Source organism: Elephantulus edwardii, unplaced genomic scaffold (genome assembly GCF_000299155.1).
Source record: "Elephantulus edwardii isolate Elephantulus edwardi_28Jun2011 unplaced genomic scaffold, EleEdw1.0 scaffold00094, whole genome shotgun sequence".
Classification (NCBI taxonomy): domain Eukaryota; kingdom Metazoa; phylum Chordata; class Mammalia; order Macroscelidea; family Macroscelididae; genus Elephantulus; species Elephantulus edwardii.
In genome coordinates, this window is record NW_006399844.1 from 3693890 (window position 1) to 3712242 (window position 18353).

The 18353-nt window shown below is 46.3% G+C and overlaps 1 protein-coding gene across 1 annotated transcript in view; it reads left to right on the plus strand.

The window, feature by feature from the left end:
- The window catches only part of ASIC2 (acid-sensing (proton-gated) ion channel 2), a 369812-nt gene that overhangs the window by 346693 nt on the left and 4766 nt on the right, over positions 1 to 18353 (plus strand). The window contains exons 4-7 of the mRNA XM_006890915.1: positions 5229 to 5379; positions 9813 to 9869; positions 11531 to 11684; positions 15130 to 15221. Of these exons, the coding sequence (XP_006890977.1) occupies positions 5229 to 5379; positions 9813 to 9869; positions 11531 to 11684; positions 15130 to 15221 (454 nt within the window). The remainder of the gene's footprint in view (positions 1 to 5228; positions 5380 to 9812; positions 9870 to 11530; positions 11685 to 15129; positions 15222 to 18353) is intronic.

Sequence of the window (18353 nt, forward strand, 5' to 3'; positions counted from 1 at the left end):
ATAACTACTTTAATAATTGGTGGTGGTTGTTAGATGCCATGAACTCGAGTAGGACACGTAGGAAGACTGTGAACAACAGATCTGAACCCTGTCCTATCGTGCACCAACCTTATCATCTCTGACACACTTGAGCCCATAGCTACAGTCAGTGTGTCAGTCCATCTCATTTAAGGTCTTACTCACTCTCTCTCATTGACCCTCCACCTTTCCAAGCATGATGTCTCTTTCTAAGAAATAGCCTCTCCTAGCAACATGCTCAGAATATGTGAGATGAAACTTTGCCATCTTTGCCTCCACAGAGCATTCTGGCTGTACTTTTTCCAAAACATCTGTTCTTTTGGCAGTCCATGGAATATTTAGTACTCTTCTCTAGCCCCACAGTTCTCCTTCTGTCATCTTTATTCATTATCCAGGTCTCAAATGCATAGCAAGTGATTGAAAAGACTATGGCCTAAATCAGGAACACTTTAAACTGGCATCATTACTCCTCAGTAATTTGGAGAGGTCACTGACAGTGGATTTGTCCAATGCAGTATGTCTCCTGATCTCCTGACTGCTGGTACCAAGGGTGTTATTTGTGCTTCCAAGTAAGATGAAATGATTGCCAGTTTCAACCTTCATCTATCATGACAGATGATATTGGTCCAGTGGTAAGGATTTTTGCCTTCTTGATGTTGAGATGCAATCTCTATTGAAGGCTGTAGTCTTTGATGTTCTGCAGTGAGCATTTCAAGTCCTCACTTTCAGCAAGCAAGGTTGTGTCATCTGCATAAAGCAGATTGCTAATGAGTCTTCCTCCGATTCTGATGCCACATTCTCCTTCACAAAATCTGGCTCCTCAGGTAATTTGCTCAGCGTACAGATTGAATAGATATGGAGAAAGAATACAACTCTTATGCTTACCTTTACTGTTTTTAAACCATGACACATTCCCTTGCTCTGTTCAGACAGCAGTTTCTTATTCTAGATAAAGATTTTGTGTGGTTATAAGTATTTGTGAATTCCCATTCTTCTCATCTCAATGTTAATCATAGTTTTTATGATCCACACAGTCAAATGCATTTGCAGAGTCAATAAAACACAAACAGACATTGTTCTAGTATTTTCTGCTTTCAGCCAGGATCTGTCTAATACCAGCAGTGATGTTCCTGGTGCCATGGCCTCCTGTAACCCAGCTTGAACTTCTGGCAGTTACTTTTCAATGTACTGTTCTAGCCATTTTTTTATGACTTCCAGCAATATTTTGCTTATGGGTGATATTAATGATATTGTTCTATAATTTCCACATTCTATTGGATCATCTTTCCTGGAAATGAGAACAAATATGGATCTCTTCCAGTCAGCCAAGCATCTGTCCTCCAAATTTCCTGGCATAGACTGGTGAACATGTCCAGGGCCGCATCTGTTTCTTGAAACATGTCACTTGGTATTCTATCAATTCTTGGGGCCTTGGGTTTTTTTTTGCCAGTGTCTTTAATGCAGCTTGAACTTCTTTCTTGCCAATAGCTTCATAGTTTCTTAAAAAGATAAAACTATCTTATGAACTAGTTGTTCTACTTCTAGCTATTTATCCAAGAGAAATTAAAATATATCTATTTTTAAAAAAGACTCAAACATGTCTGTTTATAGAGTTGTCTCCATAATAACCAAAACCTGGAAATGATCCAAGTGTTCACCAACCTGCGTTATGCAGATGACACAACCCTGCTTGCTGAAACTGAGGAGGACCTGAAGCACTTGCTGCAGAGGGTCAAGGACGGCAGCCTTCAATATGGATTGAAGCTCAATATCAAGACGACAAAGATTCTCACCACTGGGCCAATTGGCAGCATCAGGATGGATGGTGAAGAAATTGATGTTGTTAACAACTTTAGTTTGCTTGGCTCCATAGTCAACACTCTTGGCACCAGCAGCCAGGAAATTAAAAGATGTGTGGTGATGGGAATGTCTGCTGTTAGGGACCTCTCTAAAGTACTGAAGAGCAACGGAGTCTCTCTGGAAACTAATGTGTGCCTGATACAGGTCATGGTCTTTGCAGTCACTTGTTATGTGTCAGAGATCTGGCCAATGACTAGGGAGGGTAGAAGGAGAATTGATGTCTTTGAGCTATGATATTGGAGAAGATTATTGAATATACCATGGACTTCTAAGAGAATGAACAGATTAATCCTAGAGAGGATTAAACTACTCTGCTCCTTGGAGGCAAGAATTCTGAGGATTCGTCTGACATACTTTGGACATGTTGCAAAGATGGACCAATCCTTGGAGAAGGACATCATGCTTGGGAGGGTGGAGGGACAGTGCAGGAAAGGAAGACCCTCTATGAGGTGGATTGATTCAGTGACTGGGGTACTATATAGGGGTGGGTGTGTCAGAGACAGTGAGATTGGCACAGAATAGAGCAGGGTTTAGGACTGTTATATATAAGGTTTCTATGAGTCACAGGTGACTTGACGGCATATAACAACAACAATAACACCAGTGGACAAACAAATTGCAGTATCTATATGCAAAATTATCCATTGATTAAAAGGAATAAACTACCAATGCACACAACATGAATGGATTTCATAAGCATGAAACTGAGGAAAAGAAGCCAGATACAAAAGAGAACACAGGGTAAGCTTTCATTTCTATAAAGTTTGAGAACCTAAAAAGCCATTCTGAGGTGACAGAATTCACACTGGGACTGCCTGGACAGGCGGCTGCCTGATTGGAAAGGAGCAGAAAGGAACTTTCTGGGATGATTACAAAAAATTGGTCTATATCTTGACTGATACCATGGTTACACAGTTGTGTGCTTTTGTCAGACTGCCTTGAACTATACACTTAAAAGCTGTGTTTTATTTTATGTAAATTATTCTTTAAGAAAAAATAGATGGGAAGTATCCAGCTTGAGACTTAGAGCACGATGAGTACATCAGCCATCAGTTCCCTCTCATTTACCCTCCCCAGCCGCATCAGGCAAGTATGACGGTGTGAGAAGAGCATTTTGTAGGCATTGGATCTCCTGAGAATAATAGTGTCTTTAGCCCCAAAATGGTGTCATCCATAACATGACAACCTGAGATCTGCTTCTTTTCAGGGATTCGAGCCGTAAGCAAGATTGATTATGCCAAATGTTGTTTGTTGTTGTTTTGGTGTTTTGTTTTTTTCTTGAACCCTTTGCTAGATTTTATCCTCCAAGTCTATGTCTAGGATCCCAATGTTCCAAGTCAAGAGAATACCACTTTGTTGGATCATTTCAAGAGGAGTGAGATAACAAAATGTGACACAGGCATGAATAGTAGACTTCCAGGAGATCAGCATTTATAGGATTAGAGGTTCAAGTTCACTTAGAAGCACTGTGGAAGAAGTGCCTGGTGATCCACCTTTCAAAAAAATCAGCCGTTGAAAACCCTCTGAAGCCCCAGACTCCACAATCCTGAGACCACAACTAGATGATGTCCAACTACCACTGCTGGCCACTCCGAAAGGACACCCACCAGTAGGAAGTCTGGGATAGAGTAAAAGAGAAATGGGGAATAAAACTCAGAATCATAAAAAAGACAACATTTACTAGTCTCATAGAGACTGGCAGAACCCCCTAAGATATCCTTCAAGCCTGGACCTGAACTAATTCCCATTGCTCAACTTCCAGCCAAATGATTATTGTTATTGTGTGCTGTCGAGGCAGAACTGACTCATAGCTGACACTCCAGTGGGTAAGACACACAGGAGGAGACTGCCCATCTTTCTCCGGTGGAGAAGCTGGTGGATTTGAACTGCATACCTTTGGGATTGCAGCAGAGCCTTTTACCACTAGCCCACCAGAGCTCCCAGAGCCAAATGATAGGACTTATAAAATAAACAGTAACACCAGAGAACAGTATATTTAGTAAAACAATCAACTACACAATATTAAAAGGGCAACATTTGCCCAGGGATAAAGCTTAGAGGTCAAGAACGGATGAGAAAGAAGGGTAAATGGAAATAGAAAACATAGGGAGGACATGGGAAGTTAGTTACACTGTAGAAATTGCAATCAGCGTCACAAAATCCAATGTGTATGAATTATTGCCTGGAAACGAATTTTTCCATGAACTTTCACCCAGATCTCAATAAAAAGTTGAGAAGAAAAGAAACCCACAGAGTACAGTTCTACTCTGATACATGCGGGGTTACTATGAGTTAATCTACTCGGTGAGAACTGGCTCGCTTTTTATTCAAGGGACCGTAGCCTCTTTGTTTGCTAAGGCTGCCATAACAGTGCCACAAGTTGGGTAACTTGAAACACCGGGCATTTCTTCCCTCCCAGTTCTGGAGGCTAGAATCTGAAATCAAAGGTGTTGGCAAGTTGATTCAGAGGCTCTGGGGGAGAAGCTATTCCCTTCTGCTCTCCTGCATTCAAGTGGCTGCTGATCAACCTGGATGTTCCTTGGCCTCTATCATCACATGTCTTTCTTCGTGTGGGTCTCTGTTGGGCCTCATTTCCCCACCCCCTTCTATAAGGATGCTGTCCATATTGGATTTAGGACCCACTTTAATCCAGTATGTGCTACCAGGATGCTCCTTAGAGGCAAGGATGGTGAAACTCTGTCTCATATACTTTGGACATTTTGTCAGGAGGGGGCTTGGAAAAAAAGACGTCATGATGGAGATGATAGGGGGTCAGCGAAAGAGAGGAAGACCCTCAACAAAATGGGTTGACACGTGACTGCAGCCATGGGCTTGAGCGTGGTGGAAGTTATGAAGACAGTGCAGAACAGGGCAAGGTTCTGATCTGTTGTTCGTAGGGTTGTTGTGAGTCTTCGTTAAGAACTAATCCAGTGTAACCTCATCTTATCCTGATTACTTCTGTAAAGACCCTACATCTAAATAAGGTCATGCACAGAGTCCAGGTGGATGCACATTATTGTGGGACAACATCAAAGCCCGGTCACAACTTGAGAGAAAGATGGGAAGTCTCCCACCATGAAAATTCACAGCCTCGGTGACACCGCTGGGGATCTCCGAGTCTGAAGTGCCTCCAGGCCTGTGGCCTGTGGGCTGTAGTCAATGCAAGAAAACTAGCATTGCAGCCAGATAGAGAGTCAGGCAGTGGAGTTAAATTGCCGCATAGTATGATTACTAATTCTGTGTTGATTGGATAAATCACTGGATAGACCTTAAGTCTGTGGAGGCTGAAGCAGCAACAACCCCCCAATGTTGACCAATGTTGACTGCTGCCCCTCCTTCCTCTCTTGCAGCTCACGTACCTGCCCCCACCGTGGGGTGAGTGCCGCTCCTCAGAGATGGGACTCGACTTCTTTCCTGTTTACAGCATCACCGCCTGTAGGATTGACTGTGAGACACGCTACATCGTGGAGAATTGCAACTGCCGGATGGTTCACATGCCAGGTCAGTGTCAAGGGAGGGGAGGACAGGGGACTCTGCGTGGAGGAGCCTGGGCCCTTCTCTGCATTTCTAAAACCACCCAGACAAAAACCATCACCTCTGATTCCACCTCCTTGCAACCCCATGTGCTAGGGCAGAACTGTTCCACAAGGTTTTCTTGGTAGTTACTGGATCATCAGGTCTTCCTGCCCAGATGCCTCTGAGTGGATTCAAACTGCCAGCCTTTTGGTTAGTGGTTAAGCACAAACTCTGCCACATAGGGACCATGTGCACTTCTCAACCTGAGAGGAAATACTTTGTTCATCCCACTAAGACTCAAAGGATGTTGTTCTGAAAAGACTACATTATTTGGTGCTTAAATATCTAGAAGGAGTCCCTGAGTGATGTCAATGGAAAATCCCCAGCCAAAGGTTGCTGGTCTGAGTCCCCCCCCCAAATCACCTTGGAAGAAAGAAAGAAAGAAGAAATCTACTTCCTCAAAAGCCAGCCATTAAAAACCCTAAGGAGTGCTCACTTTGGCAGCACACATCCTAAAAAAAGGGAGCTCTGGTGGCCTAGTGGTAAGGAGCTGCGCTGCAATCCCGAAGGCACACAGTTCTAATCCAGCATCTGCTTCATGGGAAAAAGATAGGCATTCTCCTCCTGTGTAATTAACTGCCTCTAGAAACCTGCTGGAGGGTCAGCTATGGGTAGATTCTGACTCAATGGTAAACAACAACAACATACTGGGGGAAAAAAATTAGAACAATATAGAGATTAGCATGAGTCCTGAACAAAAAATGACACATAAGGGTGTGAAGTGTAAAAAACAAAATTAAAAACCCACCCCATGGATCATAGTGCTATTCTGATTCACATCAACAGGAGTTGATCTCACAACAATTGATTAAAAAAAAAAATACTAGAGAGTAGACAGAATCACCCACTCCAACAATCAAGGCAGCGAGCTGCTACCCCAAAGCACCCATGGATTTGATACATGTTCAGCCCAGTGTCCACTACACTTGCCAAATGTCTGCTGCTCTGTCTCCTGATGTTTGCGTCCACAGAGCTGGGTGTTTGCAATTCTTGCATCCTGCCACAGTACACAGTCCCATAGCCAGATGTTTGTTGCTTGTATTCAGATGCTCACTGTTCTTTGCATCCAAATGTCTAAAGCGCTTTCAAAAGAGAGAAAAGTTTATCAGTCAGCAAGTAAAAGTGCCTCTCTGTACAGTTCTGTTGTTGGGGTGATAACACACGTAGCGTCCTCATTAGAGTCATTGGCATGACACGGAGCAGGGAACGGGTTTGGGCAGGAGGGATTTGGTGATTGCAACGGGGGAAAGTGACAAGCTGAGAGAGTCGTCCTGTCACTCACTATGTAACCTGGCACAAGTCACCGACTCTCTCTGTTCATAACTTCACAACAATTAGTTTGGGGATTACTATGGAGATGAAATAAAGTTATTGTTGTTATTGTTGTTGTTGTTGTGTGCCGTTGAGTCGCTTGTGACTCATAGCAACCCCTATATACAAGAGCCCTAAACCCTGCTCTATCCCGTGCCAACCTCACCACCTCTGACACAGCTACTCCCATTACCCCAATCACAGAATCGATCCATCTCATCCTCTCCTGAACTGTCACTCCACTCTCTCAAACATGATGTCCCTCTCCATGGACTGGTCCCTCCTTATAACATGCCCCAAGTATGTCAGACAAAGCTTCAGAATCCTTGCCTCCAAGGAGCAGCCCAGTTTCACCCTCTCAAGGATGAACCTGTTTGGTTTCACCCTCTCCAGGATGAACCCTTTTGTTCTCCTCGCATTCATTCAAGAGCTAAAAATACTTTGCAAATGGCAGAGGTAGTTGTATTCACATATTTGGAGAAGTTGATCAAAGGTTTTTTTGACTGAAGCCCTGCTATGTGCCAAAACCTTTGCACATAAACAAAACCTTTGTTTAACAGTTGGCATTATATTTGGGCATATTGTCAGGAGGCAGCAGTCCTTGGAAAAGGACATAAAGCTGAGAAAAGTAGAGGGTCGGTGAAGGAGAGGGAGACCCTCCACGAGATGGACGGACGCAGTGACTGAAGCAGAGGGCTCAAGCCTGGCAGAGGTCATGAGGATGGCGCAGGACAGAGCAAGGCTTCAATCAGCGGATCAGAGGGTTGCTATGAGTCACAGCCGACTCCACCAACGATGAATCCTAACAACAATTCTGTTTCATGTTTATATAACACTTCATTTAACTTTATTAACTTAATCCTTATAATGGGCAGTTAGCTTGTTGCCAATATTTTTATTATAACCGAGGCTATGAAAACATCCTCATAACTAAATTCCATTATAAACCAGTGATTTCTCTAGTGATCCAAACTTGAGGTTGTGGTTGTTTATTGCCATCGAGTCGAGCACAACTCTCTAAACAAAGGCCTAAAGCCTTTCTGTAATTATCATCGTTTCTACAAGTTCATAGAGCTTTCAGAAGCATATGGTTTAGGAAGTGGATGCCACTCCTGCTTCCAAACCTGATCTTGAATCAATCTGGGAGTTCTACCAAACATTGCCCACGATGGGTTAATGGCACACCTATGGCACAGTTGTTCCATTGTGGCATTTGAAAAGATTCAGTGGCACAGCAAACCCAGATTACCTCATCACACCAAACTGGTCAGAGTGCTATATGACTTAGAAGAATGTTCCTCCAAAATATAGTAACAAGGACTAAAATATAATCCCTCTGGCCCAACTTTTAAATATAAGGGCCCCTCAGGAGGTCTTGTTGACTCTAAACAAGAGGCTTCAATAAAAACAACCAAACAATCCACACAGATCCTCAACCAAAACAAGAGCACCACCTCTCTGGGCTTTAAAATTACCTCTAAGCTCCTGAAAAAGCAAACAGAGAAATGTGTCAGTTAAATTGTTATTATTAGACAAGAAGAAGCGTCACTCTTGAACTCTGTAAAAAGCTTTTATGGAGAAAGGGGAGGAAATCACATTGTGGTGGACTTTAATTTTAGCACTTGAAAAAAAGAGAGGAAAATATCCAAAAGAATGTCTCCAAAGACAGGCCCTGCACTCGTGTGTCTCAAGTGGAACTCAGACTCGGCTCCAGGCAGTGAGGTTCCCCAACAGCAGCTGAGCCTGAGATCAACAGTCCGGGTCTTAACATCCCACCCATGGCTCTGTAGCTGACATCGCAGTGACTAATGTGGAATTAGGAGCAGAACAAAGAGGATATGTAGCAAAGCAACCCTCTCTCACCTACAGCAGAAGAGCATGGAGGGTAGAGCCCCAGCCTGGGAATTAGACTGGTGAGGTCAGACCCCCTGTGCAGCACTTACGAGCTGTACTGTCCTGCCACTGCAGCGGGCTTAGGTTCAAGTTGCTCCTGGGAAAGATAAGGACACTATGTCCTACCTCAAAGGGGACCTGTGTAAGTGAAAAGAGGTGATGCATCCCAGTAGATGCTTACCACCACCTCCAACTCTGAGTTGTCAAGACAATCCCTCACATATGTGAACTCTCCTTCGACTTCCCAGCAACCTAGTAGTTAGCCCCTGAGTAGGAAGGTGAATGGTCTGCCCAAAAGCAGAGCAAGCAAGGAGCAGAGCTAGGTCAGAGCCTAAGCTTTTGACCCAGCTACACTGCCAAGGATCAAGGTGAGTGTCTCTCTAGAGTCCCAGTGTCAGCTGGATGAATGCACACAGCCTCTGAAGCCTAGAAGTGTCAGATGCGATAATGGTTACCCATGGTGGACAGTGTTTGGTGGAGTTCCCTGATTAAAACAAGCCTGGAAGCAGGAGCGGCATCCACTTCCATAAATAGCTTGCCTCCAGAAACCCTATGAACCTGGAGAAAGGATGAAAGTCATGCAAGTGTCGAGGACTTTGGTTCAAAGGGTCACTATGAGTCACCAATGACTCGATGGCGCTTAACAACAACAACAACACTGCCAAGAGAATAAACAGATCTGTCTTGGAGAAAGTAAACTAGGGTGCGTCTTGGAGGCAAGGATGGTGCAACGTCATCTCACATGTTGGGGGCATGTGGTTAGGAGGAGCCCAGCCTTGGAGAAGGTGGAGAATAAGAGTCAAAGAGGAAGATCCTCAACATGATGGTTTGACACAGTTTCTGTACCAATGGGCTCAAGTGTGTCAGAGATGATGAGGATGGCACAGGACAGGGCAGGGTTCAGATCAGCTGCTCCTAGGATCGCTAAGAGTTGTAGTCAACTCAGTGGCACCTACCAACAACAACAAAGTTCTCTCCTGTCCTCCCCTGCTCCCTACACAATTCTGATCAATGACTGCCTTCTGATGTGTCTACTAGCAGACTGTCCATGCCTACTGATGGGAGTACTCATATCCCCAAGTCCAAGGAGGCAAAGTATTGCTGGAATGCATGATTCTGCTGAAATCCTTTTCCCTCCTGTTTCTTCTCTGCAGGAGATGCCCCTTTCTGTACCCCCGAACAGCACAAGGAGTGTGCAGAGCCTGCCCTAGGTGAGTCCTGGCATGGGCGCATGCTTGGCATGGGGCAGCAGGCAAGCTGGCTAAGACTGAGACATGAAGGCCCTCTGGGGGTGTGGAAAGAGGACAGGTGGGAGGACAAACAGAGGAGCAAGAGCCTGGACAGAGTGGAGGTGAGGCAGGAAAGTGGAGAAGAGGAGAGGAGAAGGGGAAGATTCAACCTGGGATACGGGCTGAAGAGAGAAAGGAGGTGTGTGTGGAAGTGGAGTGAACTTTAGGGGCAACAGAGATGTTAAGGCATGGGGGGATGAGGGCAGGGACAGAGAGATGAGCGATGGTGAGCCAAGTAGGCACCAGAAATGTGGTAACACCACTTGCCCTTTACATGGTGCTCACAGAGGGAGGCTGTGGTCACTCCTGAGAGGCCCTGCCTTCCCCAGGACCCATTAACTCAAGAAGGTAGAGACCCATCTGCATTCCAAAGGTGTAAACAGATATATTGTGCACCCTCTCCCCTCCTTCATGCTAACCTGGTGAGGGTGAGGTGCTGGGGTTGGAATAACTCTGTGGGAGCCCATTCCTAGAAAGCTGCAGGGGAAGGAAATCTCAAGAACAAACACAGCCCCAAAGCTAGACCCATTCCACATCCCCACCTCTCTCCAGACCTGGGAAACTGCTGACAGACAAGACACTGCAAACTCATATTCAAAACTGCCTGTTACAGAAACCACGTGGGAACAGCTCTGAATTTGGGTCCCAGTATCTGATGTCTCCAGGAGGCTGGAGAAGGGAAGACCTGGCCCAGGAAGGGGGTTGCTGCAGATACTGGCAAAAGCCTGGTCTCTCTTTGGAGTAAAGTCTCAATAAAATCCTACTACAATTAAAAAAAAAAAAAAAAGAAAGCAAACAACCTAGGGCAACCAGAAACACCGTGCTACTTAGAAAAAGAGGGAAGGGGGAGATTGTATTTTTAACTTTGTGATTTTTGTCTTCTGTGGAGTCAGAACCCACTCTGGGTCTGTAGTTGGCTCTCCAGTAGGTTTTCAGAGCCTGTAAATCAGATGCCCATCTTTCTCCCATGGAGCAACTGGTGGACTTTAACTGCTGTCTTTGGCTTGGCAGTGCAGCTCCTTACCACGAAGCCCCTAGAACTCTCTTCTTGTTAACTACTCCTCTTAAAGTGGAAGAGAGGAGGGCTGTGATTCCGGACAGTGCCTCCAGGGAAAGGAACTGAGCCTCTTAGTTCACAGTCTAAGCAAATCGCCAGGGGAACTCTGGGCTGGATGTAAGGGATTGAGAAGAAATACTGTGGAGCTCTGAACTTCAGGCACTAGAATGTTCCAATTTGTCGCGGTGAACAGCCCATTTCGTGGGTGGAAACACTGAGTCAAGAGGTCCGAAAAGAAAACCCTGAAGAGCTGAAGGAGGAGATTCACACAGAGCTCATTCTCTAGAAGTGGCACCTTTTCAACAATTCTTAAAGGGTAGGAGACTAACACATAGTGAGCACTATTTTATTAGCGCACTTCCAGATCCACCATCAAAAGCCTACTCTGGTCCTATCCTCAATCTCCCAACCCTCCCTGCCCTCCCACTGCAAGCTCCTTCCGGACTCCCTCTCCTCTGAGCCAGTCGGGCCAGGAGTCTCCGCCCAGTCAGTCCTGACTAAGCCCCGCCTCTCTCTCCCCCTCCAGGTCTGCTAGCGGAAAAGGACAGCAATTACTGTCTGTGCAGGACCCCCTGCAACCTGACCCGCTACAACAAAGAGCTCTCCATGGTGAAGATCCCCAGCAAGACGTCAGCCAAGTACCTCGAGAAGAAATTTAACAAATCGGAAAAATATATCTCGTAAGCGGAATGGACCTGGTGGGCAGGGGGAAGGAGGAAAATGAATTAGAGACCCAGGATCTGTGGTGGAGGGGAGGTGGGGTGGTGGAGACAGGTGGGGAGGGGGCCAGTTAGTTCCATAACTTAATGTCGTTCAGGTTCACTGCCTTCAGTCAGCCTCTGATTCTTGGTAACCTTGTGCACAATGATACAGAATCCTGCCTGGTCAGTTGAAACTGTGGCCACTGAGACTCACAGAAGTTTTGTTGACTGATTTTTCAGAAGTCAGTTGCCAGGCCTTTCTTCCTAGTCTGTCTCCGTCTGGAAGCAACACTGAAACCTGCTGAACATGACAGCTGCACACAAAGACCATTGGCTAAAAATCGATCCTGTATCTTCCATGTGGAAGGAGAATCTTATGACTGAGCCACCAAGTCCTTCTTCCTTCAGTTTGTTGTTGTGTGTTCTTGAGTCAGAACTGACTCACAGTTGACCTTCCAGCAGGTTTTCAGAGACTGTAAATCACAAGAGGAGGCATTCATTGAGCACCTGCTAGGGCCAGGCTGAGTGCTCAGCAACTCAAACTACAAAGACAATAACGACCATGACATATGACATATGACCAGGACATAACTTATGTGGTCTTGTGGGGAGACAAGTATACCACTAAATATTGAGTGATATAAATATTATAAACAAATAAATTCATGGCCGTCAAGACCATTCTGAATCATAGTGACCCTTTCCCACTGAGTTTCCAAGGCCCTGAATCTTAATGGGAGGAGACTGCCTATCCTCCCACAGAGTAATGGATTTGAACCACCAGAGCTCCCTGATACAGGATATGAAAAACATCTCCCTAACTTTGCCAGAGAGTCCATACAAATATATATAGGCATCACTATGAGGATACTTCAGGCGGAGCTTATCTTTACAGAGCTGCCTCATCAACATCAGAGAAGTGAAAATTTACAATACATGGGATTGCTGTATTACCCTGAGGGCCATAACCATGTTGACACACAACATTAACCATCACACAGCCCAGTTTAACCCTGTCTGCTCTTTGCCTAAGAAGCTCTGGTGGTGCTGTGTGTTACATGTTGGACTGCTCACTGAACAGTCTGTGGTTCGAATCCATCCTGAGGAACATGACCATCTCCTCCTCCCATTAAAGTTCAAAGTCTCCAGAACTCAGTGGAGAGGCCCCGAGGGTTGGGACTGACTCTACAGCAGCAAATTGTTGCTGTTGTTGTTGTTTTATTGTTTGGCTGAGAGTTGAGTCATGAGGGTAAGGAACACATACATGGAGAAAGTAAAGAGGGTGTCATTTCAGTGTGCATATTTGTATGAATTCTTTAGTAGAAAACTAATTTTCTCTGTAAACTTTTACTCAAAACATAATTTAAGAAAAAAAAAATTGGGGAGGAGCAGAATAATTGAATGAAAGAATGGGAAAGGAGAGTGTCCAGGCAGATGTTCAACAAAGCGAACCAGAATAGGGCAGGCAAGAGAAGGCGAAGCTGGGTGAGGTGAACATAAGACTGGGCGAAGGCATGTGATAGGCTGTGAAGAAGCTGTAAGAAGCTGTGAAGGGGCTTTTTCAGGAGCTCTGGTGGCCCAGTGGGTAAGGAGTTGTGCTGTAAACCCAAAGGCACATGGTTTGAAACCACCAGTTTCTCCACTAGAAGAAGACTGGCAATCTCTGGAGAAAGGTTCACAGTCTCTCCCTGTGCAATTTACAGCCTCTGAAAACCCACTGGAAGGTCAGCCATGGGTCAGTTCCAACTCGACAGTAACTAACAATAACAACAACAAAGGACTTTAACAAGTGTCAGGCTCAAGTTTTTATTTGAGACCAGCACTTTCCAGTAGACCTTTCCGTAGGGATGGGACTGGTCTAGATCTACACAGTCCGAGGTGATGCTCACTGGTTGTTCAGTGGTAGAATTCTCACCTTCCACGTGGGAGACCTGGGTTCTAGTCCCAGCTAACACACTCCATGTGTGCACCACCACCTCTCCTTCTGCAAAGATTGTGTGTCACTAAGATGCTGAAGAGGTTTCAGTGAAGCTTCTACCCTAAGATGGAAGCGGAAGAAAGGCCTGGTGACTTGCTTCAGAAAAGCAGACGGTGGCATCACTGTGAAGCAAAGCAGCCTTGTCTGATCAGGACCAAGCAGCACTTCCTCCTGTTGGGTGTTCAATTGCTGTGAGCTGACTGCACTTCAAACCACGAAGCCACCTGTGGGTACTGAGCGCTTGAAATGGACCTCAGGTGGCTGAGGAATGGAATTTAATTGTATTTAATTGGAATGATTTAGCAGTTTGGGGAAAACCCTTCAGACGGCTGTATCAGCGAAGCTTGGGAAGTCAGATGGGAAGAGAGGAGCCTGTTAGGAGGCAATTGCCATAAACCAGGCAAGAGATGGGGATACTTTGAATGGCACCTCAGGAAGTCCTGCAGGGAGGATGGAAGATTTTCTCCCCACTCCCCAACCACTCCCTCCTGCCAACACGTACTAGCCAAACCCCCTTCCGGGACAACTTTTACACAGCAGTTTAAGAACAAGGTGCTTCGGTGGGTGTTGTGAGGAGCCTCGAAGGAGAAGAGGAAATTGCAGGAGGTGCCAGGCCCCACTGCTTAGCAGGCATGCTGCAGGCGGTAATGACTTCTGCTGCCAAGATGTGTCTCATTAACATACCTACCTAGAGGCGCAAAGGGATTGGAGGAGCGTCTGCCAGGCCCCTCCCAGTGGAGAGGATCTGCTCCCAAAAAACCTCCAGGGCTCTGGCAATTGTCTTGGCAATGCCAGGGAAGGGCCTCCAGCCAGGAGAAGCTTGTTATCAATCCTTGAAGGAATGGCCGGGGGGGGGGGGGGGGGCGCCTCTCAAGAAGGAGCTCTGGTGGCCTAAAGGTAAGAAGCTGCACTGCAATCCCAAAGGCACATGGTTAGAATCCACCAGCTGGTCCACGAGAAAGATGGGCACTCTCCTCCTGTGCGATTTACTGTCTCTGAAAACCTGCTGAAGGTTCGGCATGAGTCAGTCTGGCTCAATGGCACGCACCACCACAAAAAACAACAGGAGTGGGCAGGAGCAATCTCGGAGGTGACCTGGGGCATGCACCCCGACCAAGGTAGATCTTGCCAGAAGATTACTCTGTCTACCTTCTTGCTAATGGACTAGGAAGGTGTGCTTGGGGTCCAAGACTTGAAGTCCAGGCAGGATTTCGGGAAGGGATGGTGCGTGATCAAGGGCCGGAAGCAGGGTGAAATAGGCAGTTGATAGATACATTCCTGCTGTCGTGGAGCGAGCGCCCGAACTTCAGCCTCCAGCTTTCACTTTGGGCTGGTGTCACACTGCCCTGGACCTCCGTTTCTCCATCTGCCCCTGGCAGCATGGCTATGTCAGGTGACCCCTGTGGATTCTCTAACCATTTATGGTACTGAATATTCCTTCTGCAGAGAAAACATTCTTGTTCTGGATATATTTTTTGAAGCTCTCAATTACGAAACGATTGAACAGAAGAAGGCGTATGAAGTTGCTGCCTTACTTGGTAAGTCAGGGTGTCTATTGCAAACATTTCCACGTCTCAATGGGGGTGCGAGGGAGGGAGCAGTAGTAGGTGGGAAGACAGACAGGCAGATAGACACGTAAGCCTACTGATGAGTCTAACCCTTTAATTTCCTAATTATTCCCTCTCTCTTTGCACTACTCCAAGCTAGTTCTCAGGCCTGTTATTCTCTATTCTGAGCTTCAGGCTATACACTGAGTCGGGTACCTAACAGCTTTCTCAGAGTTCTGCCATCTTGGAGTCCATGAACTTGGTCTTCTGCCACCAGGTCAGAGTCAAAGTCTTGGGTCTGCAGAAGGAGGAAAATGCTGTCTCGTGGGGGGAATGCTGAACTGTGTGAGGGTGTTCACCAGGTAATGGGCACAATGAGGGTCCGTAGTAGAGCCCCACCTGGCAAAGTCAAGTGTCACCCCTGGACTGAGAATCCTTGATCAAACACTAAAGGAGGGCTGGTTTCCTCAGATGTGCACGAACACCTGGTAATGTTTCCAAACAGCTCAGACTGCTGGGAGTGTGCTGGGCGTGAACCTAAGACATGTGGCTTCCGACTCCCACACACCTTGAACTTCTCGGTGCACAGGCGTGGTTCATAAACCTGTGTGTGACTGTCCTGATTCAGGACTGGAAAAATGAGAGCGGCTGCCCATCTCGGAGCACTTCAAACAGCTTCTCCCCAAGTGTTTCCTCTGACCTCTATGCCTTGGCAGTCTCATCTGAACCAGTGCCCTGCAGACTAGCTCCATAACCCCACTGCTTGCACACGGGCTGCCCGATCACCCTTGCCCACTGTGGACACAGGGAGTTCATTTTAACCCTGCTGTAGCACAAGACTCACAAGACCTCTAAGGGTGGACGGCAGATATACCTCTGTCCTAACTCTGACTTCTCAAGGAAAGGTATAATATCAGATTGCTATGGGGGCAAATAGCTGTGTTGTCTCCATGAGCTGAGCAGCATGAGGGAGGCAAGAAGCCAGTGCCTTCTGCCTGAGGGTACAGAGGAAAGAGCTGCTTTGAATTCAAGGGCTGCTGCCTACCAGCTGTGAGAATATGGGCAGGCAGCTTCACCTCCCCGCACCTCGGGTCTCTGTAACATGAGTTTAATAAAGCCACTTTAGGAACTTGGAGTAATGGCTTAACAGGGTAATGCCTTAGCCCACGGGAGATTGAAAAATGGTGATTTGTGACATCTGAGTGGTGACCGTGTCAGAGACCCAGGAACCAGCTGGGCATTCTGTCCCTCTCTCAGCCTCAGAGGTCGTGGCAGCCAAAGACTGTGAAGACCCTACCCTCCTCACTAGCTGAAAGCATGAGTCTGAGACATAGTGCATCCACCCTGTTCGGCTGGCTGGCTCTTAGGAAGGACGCGGGACATGCATCCTCCTGACTGGGCTCATAGTCACACACACACACACACACACATGCCTCCATGGGCTAACAGTCACACACATGCGTGCGCACACACACACACAAACACAGAGGGCAGAGGGCCGGAGCTCTGGATCTGTCAGGAGGAATAGCTCCTCCCTGCATCAAATATGAGGATGAGCTGATTCCCAGTACCTTGTTCCCACCCAGAATAGCCTGCTGAGAAAATAATGCTGCCATCTGTATCTCCTGTGACAAGCACGCCACATGCAAACCCTCAGCCATAAGGCCCTTCTCATGCCACCACCCAGCCCCACCCTCACCTCCCAGTGTCAATACACGTGCGTGTTACACGTGCTACAGACAGCACCCTCACACACACCCTGTACACACATACATTTCACCTGCAAGACTGTGCATCAATATAATACAAAGCCACACATGGCAGTGTGCACTTGCACAGATCCACATGCAAGCTACACAGCTACAGAGACGCAGATGTGCACAGAGCAGGCCTACGCGCTGCCTCCCACCCACTAACGTGGTCATGATGTGCATGTGCCAAATACACACCTATGCACACAAACCCACCTAGACCTGCTTACACCTCTTCTACGCAATCAGACACAGTACACCTACGTCCACAAATCTACTTTTATACATTGCACATAGTAAACTTGTGTCATTCACCTAGATGTAGGAAGCCCTCTACATAAAGCCAGATACACTACCTGCATATATACAAATTCTTATCCATGCACCTAGCACCCTAACATATCTCTCCACCACTTATTTCTGCACGCTCAACCACATTGCACGCACACACACATATATATTAAATAATATACATAATAAATATATATTTAATATATATAATAATAAATATATATATTTTAAAATCCTCTGTAAAAAACACTGGAGAGAGCACTAGGATAAAAGCAATAGGGGTCATTTTGAGCCCATCCCAAGTCCCATCAGGAAGAGCACCCTCCCCACTATCTCAGTGGTCTACCTGGGGCATGTAGCTGTTGGAATCCACCAAGCATACTCAGTGGAGAGGTGGGGAAGAACAACTCATCAGGAAGTTTCAGACCAAGAGGTTAATGTGGAATCTGGCCTCTCCAAGCCCTCTATTCTCACTCATTTCTTCAGCCCAGATGAGAAGATTAATGTTTTAGAGACTAGTACTGGTACGAATGGACTTCACAATTTGCCTTCTCTAACCTTTTATCCCTACCACCAAATCTCCTTTGAAGACGGAGCTACTGAGAAGATCAGGGATTGCCCAGACGCAGAGCCTTAGAGCCCTCCGCCGTCTACCACACCACGTCAGGAGCTAAGCCTGTTAAGCCTTTGAGAGGCCAAGCCTTCTTTGAGGATCTAACAATAGTTCTGGATTCTCTCACCACAAATGCTCAAGTGTAGCTTTTTGTATTCTGTCTCGGGGAGTCTCTGGCCAACTGCAGTCCTCCCATACAGCCCATGGAGGTGGTTCTCAGACTCGGGTGGTCCTAAGAAACTTATAAAATCTGATTTTCAGAACTCAAGCCCAGAAATTGTCAGCCCAAGGCAAGTCCAGACAACAGCACTGATTATAGCTTTCCTTGTGATTATGACAGATGCAAGACTATCTGAAGTCCTATCTAGAGAAATTGGCCAAAGCAATTTCTGTACCTTAGAGTAAGAAGCTCTGCTCTAGGAAGATAACAGATTAGTTCCATTACCTTTGGGTAATGGAACTTAGGGG